This window comes from Cuculus canorus, chromosome 8 (genome assembly GCF_017976375.1).
Source record: "Cuculus canorus isolate bCucCan1 chromosome 8, bCucCan1.pri, whole genome shotgun sequence".
NCBI lineage: Eukaryota > Metazoa > Chordata > Aves > Cuculiformes > Cuculidae > Cuculus > Cuculus canorus.
In genome coordinates this window covers 32529429-32553128 of record NC_071408.1, presented here as the reverse complement: position 1 = coordinate 32553128, position 23700 = coordinate 32529429, and the positions used below count along the sequence as shown (strand labels likewise).

General features: G+C 42.7%; 1 protein-coding gene across 1 annotated transcript in view; it reads left to right on the top strand.

Moving 5' to 3' along the window:
- Positions 1-23700, top strand: part of COL24A1 (collagen type XXIV alpha 1 chain) — a 115489-nt gene that overhangs the window by 55299 nt on the left and 36490 nt on the right. The window contains exons 21-32 of the mRNA XM_054073376.1: positions 155-208; positions 1316-1360; positions 3923-3976; positions 4665-4709; positions 11697-11750; positions 14151-14204; positions 14619-14672; positions 15127-15180; positions 19799-19852; positions 20068-20112; positions 20229-20273; positions 21346-21399. Coding sequence (XP_053929351.1) covers positions 155-208; positions 1316-1360; positions 3923-3976; positions 4665-4709; positions 11697-11750; positions 14151-14204; positions 14619-14672; positions 15127-15180; positions 19799-19852; positions 20068-20112; positions 20229-20273; positions 21346-21399 — 612 coding nt within the window. The remainder of the gene's footprint in view (positions 1-154; positions 209-1315; positions 1361-3922; positions 3977-4664; positions 4710-11696; positions 11751-14150; positions 14205-14618; positions 14673-15126; positions 15181-19798; positions 19853-20067; positions 20113-20228; positions 20274-21345; positions 21400-23700) is intronic.

The window sequence follows — 23700 nt, the reverse complement described above, 5'->3', positions numbered from 1 at the left end:
TTCTGGCTTCCTAAGGGGGATCCTAAGAGCGATGGTAAGAAATGAGGTCTGCTTCCTCAGTTTTGCATTTCTATCCAGGTTTGCTAAGAGGAGCGAAACTCCCCCAGCCTGATCGTTAGTTAATGTAACTCACTGTGTGTCTTTGGATGTTTAGGGACTTCTGGGTGACCGAGGGCCTCCAGGGCCACAAGGCCCCAAAGGAGTTGAGGTAAGATGGAAAAACTATACAATCAAGAGACTCTGTCTTAAAGGAAAATTTGTGAGGGGTAAGGGGGTTGCACAACAATGCTTGGGTGTTTGTGGTGGTGGCGGCGGAATACAGAATTTCAAGTTTCGTTTGTGTTTTGGCAGGTGTTACAAAGAGATTTTAGCAGCTTTACAGGGCTATGTGTGTGTTATGTGATTTATTTTAGATCTTCTAGTGAAATCTCAGATAATTTGAGTCCAGAGTGGGATGTGGTTCTTTTAGTTGAACTGTGGGGGTGGTATGGAGATAGAAATCATAGAATCGTTGTGGCTGGAAAAGACCTCTAAACTCATCTAGTCCGACCATCAGCCCAACACCATCGTGCCTACTAAACCATGCCCTCAAGTGCGACATCCACATGCTTTTTGAACCCCTCCAGGGATGGAGACTCCACCAGTTCTCTAGGCAGCCTTTTCCAATGCTTTACTGCTCTTTCAGCAAAGCCTTTTTTTTCTAATGTAACCATATATCAATTTAATTGCAGTATCCTAAATACACTTAAGTAAACCATTAGAGCCCTATTAATTGAAGGGGGGAAGGCAGCTTTTAATCTTATGAGTTTATTGAGTATTCTTAATTCATCATCATAAAAATAAAGCCTCGTGTATTAGGCTAAAAGTAATTAACATTAGATCTAATTTAATCAGTGATTCTGGGAACAGAGCTCTAGACTTCTAAGCAGCTTAATTACAGGCTACAATGGCAGGTATTGAGTGAGTTAAAGCTAAACAGTAGCAAAATGATCTGGTTAGTTAGAGACCAGGAAGCTGTAGACAGGGTTTCTTAGTTCTTCTGTTTCCTATCGCTTGTAATTGAAAAGACTCTGTACTGCTTCCTCCAAAAGGTGGGGAAAATCTTCCATGTTGAGGAGGATTGGTGAAGCATAAAATGATCACTTCATGGCATCCTGGCACAGCATTGATACAAATCCATGCTTTAGGATTACTGTGTAATGACCCAAAGCGTTACCACTGCAGTTCCCCATCACGCGTCCTTCTGTCAGCACACTGTGTGCATTTTTTAAGCTAGGCTTGGCATCGAGATTATTGAAGTCCTGCTTTATTTTAGGGAGAAGCGGGACCAACTGGACCTATTGGAGGAGTCGGCCCCAAAGTAAGTATAAGTAATTTTGCTGGGGTAGACTTTTTTTCAGCGGAAGTATTGCTTTAAAAGGTAAATTTACTGTGAGAAGTGTATTTGTTAAAATGACATCTGCTCAACAATTGTGTCTTTCCTCATCGCATCCTTTAAGCAGAGCTGGGAGAAGAAATAGTTTTTCCATAGGCAGGACTTGTAAGGAGATCACGTTGAACCCGCCACATGCTTCCTGGGGACCGAACCAGCTGATACATCAGAATATTTGAATTGGGGAAGAACCCACCGTGACATTTGGCTTGACTTCCTTTGTCCTGCATGCACTTGGAAAAGTCTTTCCTATTGTTCCCTGGTTCTAGAGTGGATTTTTCCTGTGTTCTTTTCCTCGTCCATTAGCAATTCCAAGCTGAGAATTCACTTTCTGTTAGAAATAATTTTAGGATTCTAATTTGCTGCATGGATTAAAAAAAAAAAAAAACCCAAATTGACTTTTTTTTTTCTTGTCAGCTGAGGAAAACATGCAAAAGATTGAACAGAATTTCAAAACGCTTTGTGACTCAGTTCAGTATTCAGTTTAATTTGCCTGAACTTCTGCCAGGAGCCTCATGGAAATCTTTTTGTCTGCATCATACTTTGAGTCTTCTCCTTGGGCAGTGCTTCATGGCTGCATAGCATCTCCCATGTTGTGCTGTGACAATTGGAGAAGATGGTGCTACCACGGGTGACCCATGGGCAGTGAGACACCTGCCTTCACATTCTCTCCGTCACTGGGTTTGCACAGGCCACCATCGGCTGATGTCAAAGTGACCTAGGAGGAAAAAATTCTGTCTAACCTAGTAAACTAAAATATTTGTATCTGTTCGGGGTCACTTTGACCTAAATTGCTTTGATTTTGATTTCTCTCAATGGGAAATGCACACATCACTGCCATGGCTTAAGGCTCTCTGGTTTCCCTCTCTCACAATGAGCTTTTGAGAGAAGACCACGTGGATCTGAAGTGGGCCCCAACGTTGCTGCCTCCAGACGTTTTCTGAGTAGCTTGCTGACTAACGTCTCCTGAAATGAGAGGTCAGGGAAATGGGAATTTTGCTTGGTGGGGAGCCCTGTCTGGTTTCCCCCTTGTCCAGAGGCCCATCTGCTCTTGCCTGGATTCTGTAGCTTCTGTTGGCTCCAGCTGTTTCTCAGCTCCAAGCCAACTTGTCACTGCTGCTCTGAGCACTGCTCCTCTCTCTGCTCGTCTTTGCTTCTTCACTCCCACTAGTAACACAGACTGTGTGACTGTGTTGGATAGAGCGAGTCCAACCATGAAGCTGTTCACTCTGATGTAGTTCCGTAGGACTGAGTCAGTAAGCTGATGGACACATCTGTCTGCTTAAATTATGTGTGATTGCTTCATAATTCACTTTCATTTGATTTACGTAGGCTTCCCAACTCTCTCGGCCTGTCGCCGTATGGGGGGTTCTCCAGCCCTCAGATCATCTTTGTAGCCTCCTCTGGACCTGTTCCAACAGCTCCATCTCCTTGTTACGTTGAGAATTCCAGAACTGGAACTCCAGATGAGCTGTCTCAAGAGAGGAATAGAGGGGCAGAATCCCCTCTCTTGACCTGCTGGCCGTGCTGCTTTTGGTGCAGCCCAGGACGCGGTTGGCCTTCTGGGAAAAGGAAAGAGCTTTCTAAGCTGCCCTGCTCCCCCAGAGCAGTGTTTTCCGAAGGTGGCGTATGTCTTCCTGAAGGCACATGAGGAGCTCGTGGAGGGATGAGAATAGAGTAGCAGTGAGTTGTATTTGTATTAAAACATTCACTCTTGTTGTGAGGTGAAAGGAAGCCCAGGTGGTTGCTGTTTCTTGAAAGGGAAGGGTAGAACTTCCAGGTAATATTTTAGGGAACAGGCATTTCCTTTGGGGTTACCCTGCTCTGAAAGAGTAATCTTCTCGGGGGGCTGCAAGCGGAAGAGCAGCCAGCCCTGGCTTAACTCTCTGACAGTGACTTTTCCTTTGTGTGTGATTTACAGTTGTGTTTGGTATCTGATTAAAGCCCAACCTCTATGTTTCGAATTACTTTACCAGTTAAGTCGATTTGTTCCACTTCCTGATCAACTTGCATCTGTTGTGTCTTAAGTGAGGCTTAAATGAGTGAATTCAATGAACAAAGAGCTGATTTGGTCTTGTTGAGGAAGGGCAGTTATGACCCCAGCCCGGTCTAAGCATCCATTTCTGTTAGTTTGAGTCCCTGTTCTGCTGGAATTAGCCAGAAGAGAGCACGACTTTGCCTTTTCTTTGTCTCCTTAGTATGTTTTTTTAAGTGAAATTGAAATATGTCTGATTCTTGATTTCTGTTTTTCCTCAGTGTTAACTGCTCTAAGAGTTAACACACATTCTCCTTCCTGTGCAAGTATTTGCTCTAATAATTAGTGTATTTTTAGATGTGGATTTATGACTACAGTAGCTTCAAATGTTGGTATTAAACGTTATTATACCCTACATTTTTGATTGCTCATATTTTGATAAATACAGAAATTGCATTGAAATTTTGTTTTAAAAATTAAGTATTGTGAATATTTTATTCTAATCATTATTGTAGGGCAAGCTGGGACAGAAAGGTTATGTAGGGGATCCTGGACCAGAAGGTTTAAAGGTAAGTGATGGTTTTATGTATGAAATAAGATGGTTTTGCAGTATTAGCTGTGTATAGTTATACAATGCTATATGTAATGGCCTGGCAGTGAAAGGGTGTGAGTACACGTGCTTCCTTATAGAATCACTGAGGTTGGAAAAGACCTTATCCGGTCCAGCTGTCAACCCCACAGAATGATTAAGGAGAACAGAGTTAATTAATCTAATACTTAATGCCAGTTCCAAACTTTTGGGAGAGGGGGTGGAGTTTATTAAAATGTCACTGAAATGTTGATTTTCCTAGTATTTCATAAGAAAATTCGTATTATCCATAGTGTGCACGCGTGATATTTACTCTTGAAGCAGTTGTGGAATAATGAAGGTTATTTGTTGAAAGGAAGATTTAAATAAAAACTATGTCTTTCATTTATAGTATTTGCTGACTTAATTTATTTAATATTTAGTCTCATTTTTGTGGGCAAATCCTAAATACCCTGGGAGAGTGCTCACATCTTTTTACACAATCCAAATTAGCCCCTGACGAAACTACATTTTTGCTGGTTGCTTAAGTTTTAGCTTTTAGAGTTTTAATTGGCAGATGTAATTTAGAAAATAAAGAGGTTCCTAGGAAAATAGAGGACTTTAGCATATACATATGAAATAAATTACTTTTCTAATGAACTACATCATCTGTTTTCTACATTTAACAGGGAGAACAAGGAGACCAAGGAAACCCTGGAAAAACCGGTGAAGCAGTAAGCTTGAATTCTCTTTCTGGTTTGAGTTTTGAATCTGTGTTTATTTGAGAGTGAAAGAGGAATTTGTTGCAGTAACTTTCTGATGACGTTTGTTTTTCTTTGAAGCTGTAGTAAGTTGTCTCTACCTTTGTGTTCTTTCAGAATCATATTATTTAAAGAAATTCCCCATTTTAATTATTTTCCCGGTTTTATTCCACTTTTTATCATGACAGATTGAGTGAACGTGACAGGTAGCGGTAGGGATCTTCCAAAGCACGCTCGAGTCCATGAACGAGTGATCCTTTTGCAGTGGAGTCATTTCAGAGGCTACATTTAGGCTCGTTCTTTCTAATATAGGATGACGTGAGGTACCTGAAAACCGCCGTGGCTTATAAGCTGTTGATAAATACTCCTTATTTTTATGTGTGGATTGTTTTATGTACGTGTATTTTAATCAAAGCAGGCCCTCGATGCTGCTGTTACCTTTGTATTTGCACCAGAGGACTAATGCCTGCTCCGTGGTGTTTAGGGGGTAACATCTATCGTGTTGTGGTTAAGACCAACGGTAAAACACCAAGAAAAAGAGACAGCCTTTCAAACACGCTTAGAACTTGCAGGAAGACCATCAAAACCCCTTCATTTCACTCACCACTGTGATCTGTCACCGTTAAGCTTTTCCTAAGTAAATTGAAAAGCCCTGACAGGAGGAGGATGGGTTTTCTCATATGCAGAAAATGGTTTTCCAGATGTGAATCCTGATGCAAAATATTTTCTGTACGCTTTGGACACAGTTTTCACTTCTTTACTTTACAACTTCTCACCAGCTTCTGTTTGTAACAAGAGTTACAAGGAGAGGGAATCCAAACTTCTTATTTCGCAGCCAAGTCCACTCCCTGCTGTTCGTTATTGGCTCTGGTGGCACATGTGCTGACCCCAGGGCATCTCTAGAACCAAACTTGCCATACACACAAGTTTGAAAACCAAAAGACAAAGTACAAGAGCAAAGTAGGAGCGCTGCTCACTGCTGTGACAGGTTTGGAGATAGAGCCCAAAGGAAGGTATGGAGCAAAGCATCTGTCCTTACTGATACCTTTGTGTTACCAGGTGCTTGGCGACACCAAATACAGAGAGGGTTTTTACGAATAGCACTAAAAAAATGGTGCAATCACTGCACAATTTATTTAATAGTTAACGCAAAGCGAAAGAGAAATTCATAATTGATGAGAAGTCCAATGTCTAATAACATTCTGGGTATAGTTTCTTCCTTTTGTGCCACTTTCTTCCAATTTTTTGGCTTAACTGTTGTTTGTTGTTTGTCTTTATTCAGAGTTCTTCGCATTAGACTATGATGTATATTTTTAAACCCACAGTTGAGATACAGAGTGCTAGTTTTTTAGCAATGGGCAGTCCATCACAGTATTCCATTCTCCAAAGTAAAGCCAGTGCCCTTCTTAAATAAGCTGTGAAAAGAAGCAATTTTCCAATAATAAATCCTACAATGCTGAATTCATAGCAAATTGTGACATCAAGCACATGTGTGCATCTGCTATCGATACCAATGGGTTGCACCGATATTTTTCTTCTGTTTCTTTCCAATTTCCTACTTTTCCTGGTATCATTCATCTTCTGTCTTTGACCGATACATCTGTCACTGCTGCCTGAGGTGCCAAAATAGTTATTGCTTTACTGTAGCAGCTTTTCCAGGTCAAATACTGCCTAATGTCGGCTTAGAAAAATACAGATGGTAACTGTGTAGAAGCAGGGAAGTTTCAACAGCAGGAGATTGAACCATAATGCTTGGTTACCAAGTCCAGCGAGATGGGACATGTGCTGAAATACAGCTTTGTCGGTAGCCTAGAAGCTATGTTGTCCAACGTCTCATAAGTGACAAGAAGCTCCTACGAGGTATTCGGTGAACTGCAGGACCCTTGGGTACAATTGAAGAGGGATTGGTTAAGATAGTGAGAATTAAAGGAAAGTACACAGAGATTTACGCTGCTGCTGAGATCTGCTAAGGGGGAAAAACACTTTAGCTTCTGAGAAACTTATGTGTGGGGGAGGAAAATCTTACTTTGCTGACATATGCAACTGGATTTTGTCTTCTTAGATGAGTTGCTGTCAGGGGATGGACAGCAAGTATTTGAGTATCCCATACAAATGACCTGTCTGTGTTAGTGTCAGGGATGATGTAAGAAAATGAGTCGTTGTTCAATGTCTGTAGCATAAAATTGAACTCATCGAAACCAAAACAAATTGCTGGTCAGGACTGTGTTACTGGTTGGTACTGCTGGTGTTCATCCAGATGAGGCCACGCTGAATAACTAAGTGGAAGTTAATTCCAATTTCTCCTTGTCAGCTCTGTTATGGAAATTCAGTCCTTGGACCAAACACTTCTGAATTAGAAATTACTGACATTTATACACATATTGAACTGGAATACAAGGGTAGAACTGTCAGCTGTGGCATGTACAGCTGGTGTCAAAAGGACAGACTAAAATAAGCAGAGTTCATGAAGACAAATCCTGGAAAAATAATCTTCAAAGACCCGGAAAAGTTCAGTGTCAGCAAGTTTGCCTGGTTTGCAGATAGTTTTTGACACAGCAGATGAGAAACCAAGCTGAAATGAGAGGTGCTCCCCCCCCCCCATTTGCTGTTAGAGGGCAAATGTCGTATTGGTCACTATGGTATTAAAACATAACTAATTCAGTAACTGGCAGTAAACTGGAAGTAAACTGGCATTAATTTACTTTATATTCTTTATTTATCCTTTCAAATAACCCAGATTACTGGAGTTTCTCTTCTTCTGGGTGAACAGCCCCAGGTCTCTCAGCCTGTCCTCATACAGGAGATTCTCCAGCCCTCGAATCATCTCTGTGATCTCCTCTGAACTCGCTTTAACAGATCCATGTCCTTCCTGTGCTGAGGGCTCCAGAGCTCGTTTCTCACAGTTCAGCTACCTTTTGTTCTACTGCAGATGATATGAAGCCCAACTAGCAGCCAGTGTAAGCCCCGCATCGTGTTGTCTTCCTCATTTTGGTCCAGGCTTAATCTGGGTCACATCTGTTGGAAGCACGCATGTACAGACCCAGTGTCACTGCCTTTGACACCAGGGGCCAGATGGGCTGGTTTAAAAAAAACCTCTTTGTAAGTACCATTACATCTGGCGAGCAAAACTGAACCAACATTTATTCCTTAGAACTTCATTTTTATAATATTATGACTTGTTAGAGGTATTTTTTTCTATCAGCTGGCTATGAAATAGTGGAAGCTGATTGTTGGAGCATTTACTTCTCTTCCTCTTGCTGTCTCTCACCCATGATTATCTTTTTAGCGTAGGTAGTTGGCTTGAATCTTCAAGGATCCTCAAGTAAAGTTGGACCCGTTAATATCAAGCTTAAATGTTAGCTGATTTGGGGTTTTTTTGAGTACCGTGGCAAAATGTGTGAAGTCTTTCACAAAATAAGATGCTGATGGGGTCCTAGAGAAATGAGATGGGAATGCTAGTAAGCGGGCAGAGATGATGATATTGGTGAATCCTGGATCTGGAGGGAAGGGAATCAGCACGGATTCAGGACAAATTTTAGTGAAAATCGATTAGAAATACAAAAATGTTCATAGACAAATGTTAACGTGGCAAGGTAATACTTTGTCATTGCTTTTGCCACCTCAATGAATGATGCTGAATGGAAATGTTGGAAAAGGCTGAATTCTAAATAACATTGGATTGGAAAATTTTCAGTTAACCCCAAAGGATATGTTGATGTGCGACCTGACAGGAATGTTTGGAACCGGCTGAATATTCACTTCTCGCTACCAAGCTTTTCAAGGGCTCACTCCATCCTTGCGTTTGCACCAAGTATAGAATGTGGTTTCAATTATTCAGCTACAGTCCAGTTTCTAACACAGAGCACATGCTCTGGCAAGATGGATTTGCCTTTCTCAGGCATGTGTTAGTCGTGAGATCTGCTCTCTGATTAATTTTCCACAGAAATGGTCCTGTCAAGAAGCTTTCAAAATTGCTCTTATTGTCACTGGGGAGTTTTACACAAATCTTTGTAAATGAACATTTATGACTATTTTTTTTAATAAGATTGAAAAGTACAATGATTGTTTAAGGGGAAAAAAAGGTTTGTTTTTTTTTTTGCTTTCCTTTTCTGTTGCCCAATACATTCCATTTGATTTTTGGATTCTCCCGCTGCTCCCCAAAGGATTGAAGGGATGCTCGAAGGCACTGCCTTGAGAAACCTGCTTTGGACTCTGTTCATCCCCTTACATAAGAAGGAGAGAGAGTTGAAACTTCAGTCCAGTCTTAGTGGCTCATCTCTATAATAAACCAATCCAAATTGGGGATTTAGGGAGACGTGTGATCTTTAAGAAAGTCAATAGGGAAAGCAGCACTTTAGGGTTAATGTATTGATGGAACAAGATGTTTTGCTGTCTGATTGCACTTTGTATTCACTGTACGCTATGAATTGTTTTAAGGACCAAAATTATATTCCTAAGTAAGCTTCCCTCCCCACCCCTTGCCTCTGAAAATACTTGCTCTCGTTCATACCTTGCCGTAGTTTTATCTCGGTCTGACTCTTGCTCTCTGTTTTGGATGGAGAAGCAGAAGAGGTTTTAATTGCCCTGTCCCGGACTTCTTTCTCCTTCGTTCCTATTGAAGTCCCTATTGCCTTTATATTTCATTAACTTACATTTTTCTTGTCATCCTGACTATTTTTTCCTTTCCATGTATATCCACTTCTGCTCAACAACGAAGAGGTTGTTTTCCACCTTTTGTATCAACAAAAATCCACTTTCTTCTTTTAGTATTTTTACTGTGAATTTTCTTAACTGCTTTTTTTTTCTGATGGACAGCTGGTGTCTAGGAACCTGTTATTTAATAGTCCTGGCTCTGGAATGTTTGCAGGCTAGACCTAACGTGCCAGGTAATACAAGGGCACATTCACAGACACTGCTTTCTAATCATTCCTTCTCTTTCAGACCAGAGCAACCAAGTCAGAAAGACAATACTTGTGAATTGAAAAGGTGACTTGACCAGGGGCTGTAGAGTAAGTGCGGTGCTGCTGGTGTGAGGCACGGCTTGCCCATCTTTCTCATCGATGTCTTCAGTCCTTTAAACAGTGTGGCATTGGTTGGGAGATCAAGAGTGTCTTATTGGAAGGAGAATAGGTCTGAGTTACATCTTAGCTCTGATTACGTCTTCTGTCCTTTCTGGAATAAGAGAATCGGAGTGATCCCTCTTTAGCCTTTTGAAACTGTACCTCCGTACCTCTTATCTTGATGAGCAAGAGCACAGGCTAATCCTTTGTGCCTGGTGCTAAGGCCCACTGTTGGCCGTGAGCGGTGGAAGTGGTAGCTCTGGTTCTCTGAGTTCGTCACAAAAGTTCTTTATTCCTGCCAGTGACGTTGGGAATCACCTCAAGTGCCAGTATCACCAGGATGAATCTTTGGCTGCTGCCAAGCGACGTCTTGGTTCTAGCACATAATACACAAGTTCTCACATGCGATACATCGGTCCAGCAGCCAACAAGATACCTGTCTGTCTCTTTAGCCCCTTCCAGAAAGTAAGGTGTGCCAGGATTGTCAGCTCTTTCAAAGGCTTAGTGCAATGTGTTTGAACTGTGACATTTCTAGAGGAGCCAGCAGTAGAAGAAAATACGAAGCCATTGTAAAGCCTTGGTTACTTTGCACCTGTTAGGGTTAAAGCACTTGAGACTGAACTCCGAAATTGTACAAGTAAAAGCTACAAAAATGTAGATTTTCTTTTTTTCCAAAGGCAGAGATCTCAGACTGGAATATTGTCTTTCTGCTATGATGTTATTTCTATGGAATAAACTACTCCCAGCCTCTGGAAAGGAATATGGGAGGGGTCTACTGAGCTCAGAAGTAATGCTTTCAAAAAACAAAATCTCCCTTAAGTGCTAGTGTAGTGCTACTTAAGCTAATACATTAATACATGTGTAGAAATTGTAATGCTAATTGTAGGAATTGCCATTTTATTGCACTTTTAAAAGCGTTACAGACACCTTAGAGTTGTGTAGTGTCTCTACTAGCAGCTTCCACGTTTCTGCCATCTTTCATGTGCACTCATGCCTTTACTCTGCACACATTGCTTTTTCTTCAAGCTCACTGTTTTGTACTTTGCCCAAGTGGGGCATTGCACTGTCATTATTTTTTTCCTTTTCTTTTGATAATAAAGGGTACTGCAGGCACTTGGGAATAAGCTTTTTCAAAGTACTTCCTCTCCTGTTTCCTATTCCATATGGTGGTGCTTGTTCTGTCCGGTGGAAATTTGTGGGAGAGCCTCAGGAGACAGTTCTTTATTTTTTTTAAAGAACTGAAAGGCTCTTATCCCTAATTTCACAGGCATTTGGGGCTACAATGCTTTAGAAGGAAAATTCTGATAACACCTGATCCGATATCATTTTTGGTTTGACTGGCTTTTACTTTGTCCCACCAAATTTATTCCCCTTCGATTTGTGGTCAGACTGAAGCACTAGCAGAGCAATTATCACCTTTTGATTTTGTGTTTGTAAAGCTTCTATCACTGCAAGAACTGAGCTCAGCGGCAGAGCTGAGGTGGTGGCACAGTGTGATGATTGAATGAATGTAATTTCTTTTTGAGCAGTAGCTGTTTACTGTTGGTGTCTCTAAATCATGGAATCATTGAGGTTGGAAAAGACTTCTAAGCTCATCCAGTCCAAACATCAGCCCAACCCCACCCTACCTACTAAACCGTGTCCCAAAGTGCCGTGTCCACATGCTTTTTGAACCCTTGCAGGGATGGAGACTCCACCTCTTCGCCAGATGCAGTGATCCTCCTGCAAGGATTCTAAGCTAAGTTAGCTTGCACAGTCCTCAATTCCTCACAAGAGCACTTACACAAATAGACTGGGAGCTCTCTACAGTGAAGAAATGTGCTGTGCTGCGCCGAGGAGCTGCCAACCATGAATTAGTATGGACATTGTACTAATACAGGTTTGCTTTCCTTTTGTACAGGGACCAGTTGGCTTACCTGGAGAAACTGGGCCGTCTGGAAGTCTTGGCGAAAAGGTATAATAATATATATGACTACTCAGCAGCAAAAATCAGTTTTGAAAACCATTGGAGTGATAAAATATTGATGAGAGATTGGTTTAACAACCACAGACAAAGCTAAAATTTGTGTAGCACAGAATAAATGGTAAGAGCGCAAGAATAAAGGGTAACCCAAATGCTGTTATTTGAGGCATGTGTCTCGTATCCTTGATTTTGCTTAGCAATTAATTTAAAGCTTATAGATTTTGTGTCCAGCTCTGGAGTCCTCAGCACAGGAAGGACATAGATCTGTTGGAGTGAATCAGAGGAGGCCATGGAGATGATCTGAGGGCTGGAGAACCTCCCGTATGAGGACAGGCTGAGAGTGTTGGGGTTGTTCAGCCTGGAGAAAAGAAGGCTCCGAGGAGATCTTAGAGCAGCTTCCAGTGCTGAAAGGAGCTGCTGGAAAGCTGGGGAGGGGCTCTGTATCAGGGAGTGCAGGGATAGGATAAGAGGAATAGTTTGAAGCAGAAAGAGGGGAGACTGAGATGAGATCTTGGGGAGAAATATTTTGCTGTTTAGGTGGGGAGGCCCTGGCCCAGGGTGCCCAGAGCAGTGGTGGCTGCCCCATCCCTGGAGGGGTTCCAGGCCAGGTTGGATGGGGCTTGGAGCCCCTGATCCAGTGGGAGGTGTCCCTGCCCATGGCAGGGGTGGGACTGGATGGGCTTTGAGGTCCCTTCCAACCAAACCATTCTGTGGTTGTGTGATTGCACTATTGCACCATAGAAGCTTGTTTCTATTTGCCGATAATTAGTCTCTTACTGCCTTCTCCCGTCTAGCTAAAATAGCAACCATATCCCAAGGTAATCTTTGTTGGACCAATGTAATTATAAAGAACAGGAATCCTTTGACACTGAATTCCAAGATGTTACGATTCAAACGATATTAAACATTTAAATTTTAGTTGTAATGAACAGAGCTTTCCACTGATGTATTTCCTTTCTCAGATCATAGAAATCAAAATCATATTTCCATGGAAGTTTTAATACATTATTAAGGGTTCCTCAACAAAATATCTAAATAGCAGCCACCAGTCTAGGTGAATTAATTCAGCCCTGCAGCACAGAAACATAAATGGTGTTGGATCATTCTGACAAACAATCATGTTTTTAACATAATTAAAGCTGACATGCAGTCTAGTAGTAGTTTCCTGTTTTTCAGTTTTAGAAGACTTCACCTAAATAAAACCATGTCAAATATGTTTCAGCTATTTATACTGTTGTGGTCATGTTAAGTTTGCCAAACTTTGCTTTCATAAACACAACTGTTACTGCACAGCAGACAAAACTAACAATGTTGGTTTTGCTCAGTTAATGCATACAGATTTTATCTTCCTACTTTTGTCTTTGCAATAGGTAGCAGTGCATTACCAGTGACCACTGTATAAAACCAGTATAATTTATGCCAGTTTCTGTGAATCAATAGCAGTAGATATTAAAGGAAGTGCCATATTATTAATAAGATATCAAATCATGGAATCACGGAATGGTTTGGGTTGGAAGGGACTTTAGAGCCCATCCAGTCCCACCCCTGCCATGGGCAGGGACACCTCCCACTGGATCAGGGGCTCCAAGCCCCATCCAACCTGGCCTGGAACCCCTCCAGGGATGGGGCAGCCACCACTGCTCTGGGCAACCTGGGCCAGGGCCTCCCCACCCTCACAGGAAAGCATTTCTTCCTTGGATCGCATCTCAATTTTCCCTCTTTCAGCTGAAAACCGTTCCCCTTTTCCTACCCCTGCTCTCTCTGATCTGCTTTAAGGTCTCCCCAGAGCCTTCTCTTCTCCAAAGTCAGGACCCTTCCTGCTCTTCTTGCTCCCATTGCTTCTGCAGCTGCTGAAGGGCTGCTCTTGCTTTCAGACCCGTGCTTTCCTAACACACGCTGAAGAAATGACAGAGAGGGGAACAACATTTTCTCTTTTACCCGTTTGTTGTGGTAAATTTTATGGGTTGAAGAAGAACGTAACTACCAATGTGATGCAACCAACAGAGAAGAGGAATCTGCCGTTCACAAAGACTAATGTACTGAATCTCTTCTTCAGCCTTTGAGTGAAAGGGAAGACAGGGAGGGAAATCCTGTCTTATCTTTACAAAATATGGTTGGGCTTGTAGAGGGAAGGAGTGCAGAGGTACAACAAAAGTGAAACAAGGCCTCTATGCTGCTTCTGAAGGACATTGCCTGATCCGGTGGTGTGATGCACTGCAGAACTTTGTTCCTTTAGCAGCCAAGTCTCTTGTAGGCTATGGGCACAGCTCTCAGGAAAGACCTCTTTGGTTGCTGTGGTGTCCTCATTGCAGGTTAGCTCACTGGCCCAGGTATCCCTCACTCAATGGACGCGGAATGAGCACTCACTCTCTTTTGAATTCTTCTTTACAGGGAGAGCGTGGCAGCCCAGGACCAGTCGGTCCTCCTGGAGAGAAAGGCGTCATGGTAAGTCACAAATGATGTAGAATCCGTAATGATTTTACTTCCATAGTCACTTTACTTTCCAAAGCAGTCATAAAAACTTGTCTGCACCAGGATGTGTCCACTTTCTGCTCCCACTGTCCCAGCCTTGATGTGAGGATTCTGAACTTGGATTAGAGCTCAGCAACTTTTGTTTCAGTAAATCCCTGTCAGCTCGTGCCGCTGTGCCTAATTTCTTAGGTTACTTCAGTGATTATTGTGAAGTATCCAAACAAATATCTGGTTTCTAAACAAAACTATGAGTATAAGTTTTGCAAGATTAAACATTTTATTAACTTACTTCCAGTTCTTCAGCTAAGTAACTAGATTTATTATTGGGTTTATAATAACAATTCTGATAAAACTGTTCTTTCTTTTCTATATTTATTTTAACTCCAGGGCTACCCAGGACCTCCAGGAGGCCCTGGACCTGTGGGGCCGGAAGGTTTACCTGTAGGTATAGAGCGGTGCTTTGGTTTGGCATAAAATGTACTGTTTTCAAATGATCTTTTTGTTCTGCGGCAGCTAAGAATGGTTTCTAATTTGAGCTGCAGTCTATAAAAAAGTCATGAAAGTTTACTCATCTAGATGCAAAGTCACAAATATCACAAATTATTAGGGGGTTTTAACATAATTTTGCTAAAATACAAGTATTCTTTAGTAATTTTGGGATATTGGACAGAAGTAATTTATCCAACAGTCACATTGTGATTTCTTTTTCAGAACAAAGTTACATAGAGACTCTTATTTAGGTTTTTATAGATAAATTTTACTAAAACAAGTAATTGAATTTGAGCTATCAGGTGAAAGTGATTGATTTGTATTGGTTGAATTGACTATTGTGCCTTTTAATTTTCAGAATTTTCTGTATCAATGATGATGAATAATAAGTTTATTTGAAATGTAGGGACCTTCAGGGACACGAGGACCACCAGGGCCACAAGGACCTAAGGGAAGAAGAGTAAGTAACATTGCTGTTCCGTGGTACTTTGAGCAGAGAGTAATGTGTTACCAATATAAATCCAACAAGTAACCCGTGTACAGTTGCTTTCTTTGAGCTCTGTCCTCAAGCCTTCTGTACTGACATTGGAGAGATGGTACTTGTATTTCCATGTAGGAAATGATACGCATCTTCATTTCTTATCACGTTAGAGTTAAATGGAGTTTTGTCTTTGGTTTCTTTGAAGACCAGGGCCAGAACCAAAATGACCACTTGCCGTGTTTTCTGTATACGTAAATATACAATCACTTGCTCTTCCAGGATGTGAAGGTGGTTTTGGTCATATTTTTGCAGTTTGAGCTCAAAGTGCCTGCAGGAAGCCCTTCCAGCTCATAGTATAAATGGTTGCAGGAAGAGCAAGTGTATTTTCACTGGATTTATGGAGCTTGTCAAGAATAGCAATGGAGATGCACCCACCCAACATCAGCCTCCCCTAGCAATTTGGAGGCACGTTCGGGCTTTCTGTGAGACATAAGCAACTCTACTAGTGGCTGGATCGGTGCATCTTCACTTCATGTTGCAACCAGGCAGTGCTTAGCACTCATTCTGAGTAAATCTCTGAGTGTAGTGAGAGAATGAGGGGTAGTGGTTTTAAGCTGAAAGAGAGGAGATTTAAATTAGATATTAGGAAGTGGCATCAGATGACGTGTATACATGCACAGTCATTTTCACTCTAAAATGATGACATTTGAGCTTCATAGAATAGTTTGGATTGGAAGGGACCTTAAAGATCATCTAGTTCCAACCCCCCTGCCATAGGCAGGGACACCTCCCACTGGATCAGGCTGCCCAAGGCTCATCCAACCTGGCCTGGAACTCCTCCAGGGATAGGGCAGCCACCACTTCACCGGACAACCTGTTCCAGGGCCTCACCACTCTCATAGTGAAGAAATTCCTCCTTATGTCTAGTCTAAATCTGCCCCTCTCCAGTTCGTAGCCATTGCCCCTTGTCCTATCACTCCCAGCCTTTGCAAACAGTCCCTTCCCAGCTTTCTTGTAGCCCCGTCAGGTACTGGAAGGTTACTATAAGGTCGCTCCAAGGTCTCCTTGGAGCCTTCTCTTCTCCAGGCTGAACAACCTTAACTAAAAAGGGAGATCCCTTGGCCTCTGTCAGTTTGATTGGTGGCCTATAGGATGCAGTGAGTTAGAAGGTCCACTCAAGCATAATGTAGTGCAAATAGTCCTCTCTGAGATTGGTACTGAAGTGCTGTGCGTTGTACACTCAAATTCCTCTGGACGTAGCATTCCTGTCTAAACTCCTTCCCTCCTGGCAAGCCTTTCTGCCAGCATCACCATAGCTGGAGGCAAAGCCAAGCTACCGACAAAACCATGAGTCCTCCCCTGCAGGCTCTCCTCTCTCCCAGCAGCCTCCGCTACCTGGTGATTGCTTTTATGGGGGAATGACCTATTTTAATTTAAATTCTATTTTGAAGGTAGGAAAGAGCTTTTATTTAAAGAGTGTCACATCTTCTGCCAAATGAGATGGGAATCTTTCAGGAACTCTGTCTCTATGATTTTGGCAGCACATTGTGGAGTGCGTTTATTTTAAGTGATTTTTAATTATAAACAATACCAAACATCCCTAGCTCTGTGGAAGTTCCAATTTGGAGCTGTGGTTTATCCCTCTGCCTCCATCCAGCATGACTGGGAATGCCTGATGGAAGGGGATCTTGGAGCAGACCCAGATCTTCAGGCTCTGCGAACAAAATCCTACTGAAGCCCCTAAGAATTTTGCCTGCTGTCAAAGTACCAGACCCAAAGTGGGATCTTGCTTAAGGAAAATGTCTGGGGGGCCTCTGAAACTTGGACTCGGAAAGAGAAATGTCTGAACTCCCAGCTCTGTTTGGCAGCCCTTGGAAAATGCACACCACAGCCACATGTAGAAGGTAAACAGGAGGAAACTCCCTTTGTTGTGCACAGAAATAAGAACATATCCCATCGTCACATCTGAAATCCACAGGAAGTCTTTGGAGCACTGACCCTCTACTTCTGCACTGTGAGAGTAGAATTCCTTCATCTCATAAATTCTGGACCTTCCAGCAACCGGTTGACATCCAAGATTATCCAGCAGCCTACTTCTAGCTGAGAGTATCCAGCTGCTCCGTCTCGGGACACGTGGGATTTCCAGACAGCTGAAGGCAGGCTGTCTAGGAGTCCGTGTATCTCACTCTTGAGGGATTTGAGGGGATGTGCCACTGAACATAGTGCTCGCACAGAGCTTTTTCAGCTCGTGCTTAAGACTCGATAGCCTTCAGCTGGAGTCATGTGGGAGGTTGGGTCCTTTGGTGACCCCCGTTTTAATTTTTAGTGTTAAACTTGTGAAAACAGGAGGAGAACACTGCCTTTGAGATCCTTCAATAGCAGAGTGGTGCTCTAGCTGGTTGGGAATATGTGTACCTAAGAGAAGGAATTTCTTTCCATGACCAGAATGAAGAAATACATTAGTCTGGAAGCTGGTAGCAATGTAAGAAACTGTGAAGCTGTTGTTGCGTGGGGTTTTTTGTTGTTCTTGATGCCTTGTGTGTGGAGAAGAAAAACACAGTGTGAGAGGGTGGTTGTGCTTTTAGTTCTTGCCATAATTTCCAACAAATACAACTGTAGCTCTTAATGGTACCTGTGGTATCTCATGGCTGCCCCATCCCTGGACATGTTCAATCCCCCAGGCTGGATGGGGTTTGAGCAACCTGATCCAGTGGGAGGTGTCCCTGCCTATGGCAGGGGGTGGAACTGGATGGGCTTTAAGGTCCCTTCCAGCCCAAACCATTTTATGAATTTGAGGGATAGATGTCCTCCATCATTAGATTCATTTAATGACTGTAACCTAAGCAAAATTCTCTACAGCTGCTAAGATTCTTAGCAGTTTGTGTTCTTTAGGCTGATGTTTGGTGTTTTAAAGCTCAAAAGCAATAATTTTTCTGCTCTTACTTTCCTGAAACGCAGCTCAGGAGATTCAGTTTTGAAAATGCAGAGAGAGGGCATAGTGAAGGGCTGTAAATCTGGGGTCAGGCAACAGCAGGTTGGGTTGGGTCTGTACAGGCATGAAGAACCTCAATTACCTGAGGACATCAGCACTCATTTTTAAGAGTAATATCTTTCATACTTCCCACAACAGGGAATATGGAACCAAGAAAAATTGTATGCACTTCAGGGTTATGTAAAGCAAGTGGCCAGTGTGCCGTGTGGGACATCAATAGCCGAGTGTGTTTATCTGTCTTAATTGTTGAAAGGAACTGAGACTAAAAATCATGTAATTTTCATAGAATCATGGAATGCTCTGGGGTGGAAGGGACCTTAAAATCATCCAGTCCCACCCCTGCCATGGGCAGGGACACCTCCCACTGGATTAGGGGCTCCAAGCCCCATCCAACCTGGCCTTGGACACCTCCAGGGATGGGGCAGCCACCACCGCTCTGGGGACCTGAGTGAGTGAAACAGAATAGAATATATTCTAATATTCCTCCATGTCAACCACAAAAAGCAGAGGCACCCACATAGTGTTTGTTATTTTCACTCCTCTTATATTTGGGAGGCAGGATGGGAAAGAACAAAAGGAGTTAACTGATGCTTCTTGCCTTCTTACAAGAACTTTTCTCAGCTTATCCTTCCTAGGGTTCTCAATGTAATAAGTTCCATTTTAGAAACAAAGCTGAACGTACGCCAAAGAAAAAAGCAGTAGCAATCGTTTGGCAGCTTTACTCCTCAGCTCTGTTGCAACCTAAATTAAATAACAGCGGGGAAACCATGTGTATCGCTCGTTCTCTATTCGCTATAGTAGGAAATGATACAGATCCAATTAATCTGTGCCAATAATGAGTCACACCATACTATTTATAGGACTGTTGTGGTGTGCTTTTGTTAGACTATTAGATTGCCTTTCCCTCGGGTTCCTGTACTCTGTTCTGCAGCTGAAGGTAGGGTGAAGGCACGCATGACCCGGAGCCACAAGCTGAGCATCTTTGTTGGTTCTGTTACTTCGCGTTCAACTCAAAATTGTATAGTAGGTTGGTGTTTAGAATGGTAGACCTTTTCACTTGATTGTTAGTGATCAAATCAGTTGTCGTTCTCTTCCTAAGGATTTGGCTGTTGATGTGAATTCCATTGAGGTGGAGATCTGTGTGACTAGCAGAAAGGTTTGGATGCATTACACACATAACACAGACTAAAAATACTGTTTAGTCTCCTGCCAGGACCATTTCTCAAACTATGGGCTTATGACCCTTTCATGGTTAAAAAAAAATCAACAGTGTTAAAAGCATTCATCTGTTAATATTATTAATGGTAGGAGATAAAACCCAGAAAGAAATTCCTTTACTACAAGTTTGTACAATCAAAATGTGACCTTTTTCCTCCTTGAATATTTCATCTTGAAGTTCTGTCCCCTCATCAGCCCTGTGGGGAGTGTAGAATCATTGAGGTTGGAAAAGACCTGTAAGTTCCTCCAGTCCAACTGTCAGCCCAACACCACTATGGCTACTGACCCATGTCCCCAAATGCCAGATGCCCTGCTCCTAAAGTTTCTGTTGCATCTCCCCGATGATAATCGATAATTAATATTTCAAATCACTTGTTCAACCTTCAGGGGCCAAGAGGTCTGGATGGTCCTCCAGGAGAACCAGGAGCTCAAGGCATTAAGGTGAGTGCTTGCATTGCTCAGTACTACACAAAACATTGAGATAGACCATAAAAGATAAAAGAAAACAAACAAACCAACATAAACCCCATCTCATCTAAGCCTGAATGTGCACTTAAACCAACATAAAACCCATCCCACCTAAGACTGAATGTGCCCTTTCTGCAGCTTTTCTAGCAAACGCACAGAGAACTCACATGTTGTTGCTTATTTGTCAGGGAGAAAGAGGTGATCTGGGAAAGAAAGGACTTCCCGGGCTCATTGTAAGTATTGGAGCCAGTCGTTGTAGTAAGCCTTAACACAGGGACTGCTTATTTCTGAGCTGTGTTTGAGAATTATCTGAAGCCAGCATTGCCTTTTGATATTTCTCGTTGACCAGGGTAAAGCTGGAAATCCTGGAGAAAGAGGAGATCAGGGTGCGCTTGTGAGTATGAAATTTTCCAGTACTTCTACCAAAATAATTCCACACTATCTCACACTTGGTTTCACTCTTGGATATCATAGAAGACTCCAGGGAGACCTTAGAGCAGCTTCCAGCACTGAAGGGGACTCAAGGAAAGCTGGGAAGGTGCTCTGGATCAGAGAGTGCAGGGAGAGGATGAGGAGGAATGAGTTTCAGCTGAAAGAGGGGAGATTGAGATGAGATCTGAGGAAGAAATGTTTTGCTGTGAGGGTGGGGAGGCCCTGGCCCAGGGTGCCCAGAGCAGTGGTGGCTGCCCCATCCCTGGAGGGGTTCCAGGCCAGGTTGGATGGGGCTTGGAGCCCCTGAGCCAGTGGGAGGTGTCCCTGCTCATGGTAGAGAGATTGGAACTGGATGGGCTTTAAGGTCCCTTCCAACCCAAACCATCTCATAATTCTATAAAAGCATCACTGCTGGTGATTTTTTGTGCTGAAATGAAGACTCAAAATGCTGGTTGTAGCTGCCCTTCTCTTGCGTTTTCAGCTCAGATTTAGGAGCTGGTTGCCTCTCGCCTTTGGTTTTCATTTCCTGTTTGTTGACTCGCACTTTTCGATGTACCTGTGTATGCAGAAATGAATGAAGCACAACCTCATTAGGTTGAAATGTTGGGAATTGGTGCATTTATTGCAAAGATACCGCTTTATTACTCCTAAGGCTCCATTTCCTAGAAGAGAGCATGAGCAATGCTGAGCAGAGAGAAAAGTGGGCTGTGATCCTTCCTGGGCATCTCCAGTACAGTTTGTAGGGCCGTGTTTAGGCTGGGTTTGCACACACCACCAGCGCATGAGCCTGAGGATGATGAGGAGGCATCGGTAAACAGGGGGGAAGCTAAGATCTGTATTTGCCTAAAAGAAACTGAGGAAGGAATTATTCACAGCTCACTCACCTGCCATGGGAGCCGGTGATGTGGAATGCGCGTCAACCAGAAGAAAAGGATGATTCTGAGTGGGCAGAAATGAGAGGAAGTGGGGGTTTTTTTGCAGAATATGAAACAGCTTGTTTCCAATGATGTTTTTATTTTATTTTAATTTTCCAGGGTTTGCTTGGGCCTCCCGGAGCCACAGGAGACAAGGGACCAATGGGAAAGCCAGTAAGTTGATCCTTATGCCTCTGTAACACTTTTTCCGTGTATTATACTGAATTCCCTTGTAATTCAAGCTCTTTTTTTTACCAAGACTCAACATTGCCAGCTGTGGTTAGATAGGAATTGTGTGGTAATTGTCCCCAAAACTGCAGGGCTGGAGTCTGCTTCCTTCGCTTAGCATAAGTTGTTCGTAAGGAGACGTTAATCACGTTGGGAGGCACAGTAGTAAGGGGGGCACAACGTAAGAAAGCATCTGGACCACAACATTGTGTGTTTGTGCTGCATCGAGGTCGACATCTACATTATGGTTTATGTAAATGTAAGTGCCAGTACAGATGTTAGTGGGATGTTTTTCTAGGATAGTTATTCAGGAACTCAGGTGCCACATTGATTTGGCACCTTAAAATCTCAACAAAAAAAGAGGCTGTTCTAATATATCTCAGACATTCTTCTGCTGGATGGATTCTTGTTCTGATTGTTGTTACTTCAAAGCCGCGCTTGCTTTTATGTGGCTGATATTGTAACAGAAGCTCGTGGCACCGAGTACTGCAAGGTGTCCCCGTGGTAGGAATAGCATCGCATTATCATCTCTGGGGGTAAATCAGATTATATAGATATGGTGAAAATGTGTCTGCTGTCTTAGGGGTCTTGCAAGAAGTTTTCCATTCTATAGAAATCTGATAAAGTTGTCAAAAATTGTGTGGTTTCACTGCTTCTGAATAGTTATTTTGCACATCAAATAGTTAATTTAGATCTTGAAAGTGAACTGTTGATACAAAGTATATTATTTCTACTAATTATTATCTCCTAGGCTGACATGCTTGCAAATAGCCATTGGATGTCTGTGGCGCTAAAAAAATATCAGTATTGATACTGGTACTGAACTTGAGCTGCCAGCTTGTAGGAGTGGCAAAATATTTCAACAGAAAATGTGTTTTCTAATGGTTATTACTGGATTCCTCTCACTTTGTTTGTCATTTATTTCACCTCATCTTCATATTGTGACATTGGAGCCTTACAATGCAAGGCTTACACCTAAAATTCCTGCCATTTGCTGGTCTAGTCTGAATTTTCTCTATGTAAAGAATGACTATCAGCCTTACTAACTTGAGCGGTCTGCTCTTGCGCAACCTGCGTTTCTGTTGTGCTCATCATCATCGTAGCATCTACGCCTGCAGTATCGGGAGTAGGAAGAGCTTCTCCTGTGAACAGAGCACTTTTTCTTTCAAGCTCTGAAAGAGTAAAATATCTTTGGAAAGTGGTCTGGGGGGCCAGAAAGAAGTGGTGAAGATAACTATCAACTGGAGAGGGGCAGATTTAGATTAGACATAAGGAGGAATTTATTCGCAGTGAGGGTGGTGAGGCCCTGGCCCAGGTTGCCCAGGGAAGCTGTGGCTGCCCCATCCCTGGAGGGGTTCAAGGCCAGGTTGGATGGGCCTTGGGCAGCCTGAGCCAGTGGAATGTCCCACAGCAGAGAGGTTGGAACTGAATGATCCCTAAGGTCCCTTCCAACCCAAACTATAACGTGATTTTATGACTCTATGACACAAGAGTTTATAAAGTGAAATGCACGGTGCTTTTATTAACTGCCCACCCAAGCAGCCTGGTTTCACCTTCTGTCAGCCGTTCATGACGTGGAAGCCAGCTGCTGGACCAGTTTCTCTGACCCTGTCACTGGTTCTGCACAAAGCAGTGACCCTCATTTTTGGTGCGGGAGCAAAAGCAAATAGAACTCTTTGCCGTAACAGGCATGGTCTAAATTGTGCTCGAATATTATCTACTTGTCAGTCATTTCAGCAAAATCCTTCCTTGCAAATCCCATGTTGTTAATGGTTAAAAGGAGCCCCTGCATTGCTATAAATCTTTGACTTCTGCGATTCCCTGGAAGTCTCCAGGGACAGATCCATTACCAGTCCAGCAGCCTTGGCTCCATGGGGATACTGGGAAGAAATACTTGAACCGTGAATCAAACTTAAGGTTTTTGCCTACTGGAATGCTATGGATTTGCTGCAAACGCAAACCGATGGACTTTGTTTAGGACCAAGTGAGTTCTCAATGAGAAATTATCTGTGGTTTCAGTTGTTCGCACTTAAATGAAGCTACAGGGTAAAACATAGGCATCTGCTGAAATTGCCTCAGCGATATGCGGTTTACATTGTGGTTACGAGGGAAGAATATACTCACACTGTCACTGCCAAGTGATCAGGAGGAGCAAAACCATATGTGCAGTCTGTAAAAGGAAGCGAAACAAAAAAAGAGTAAATATTTGCTTAAAAAGCTTATATAATAAATATGGGTATTCTTTCA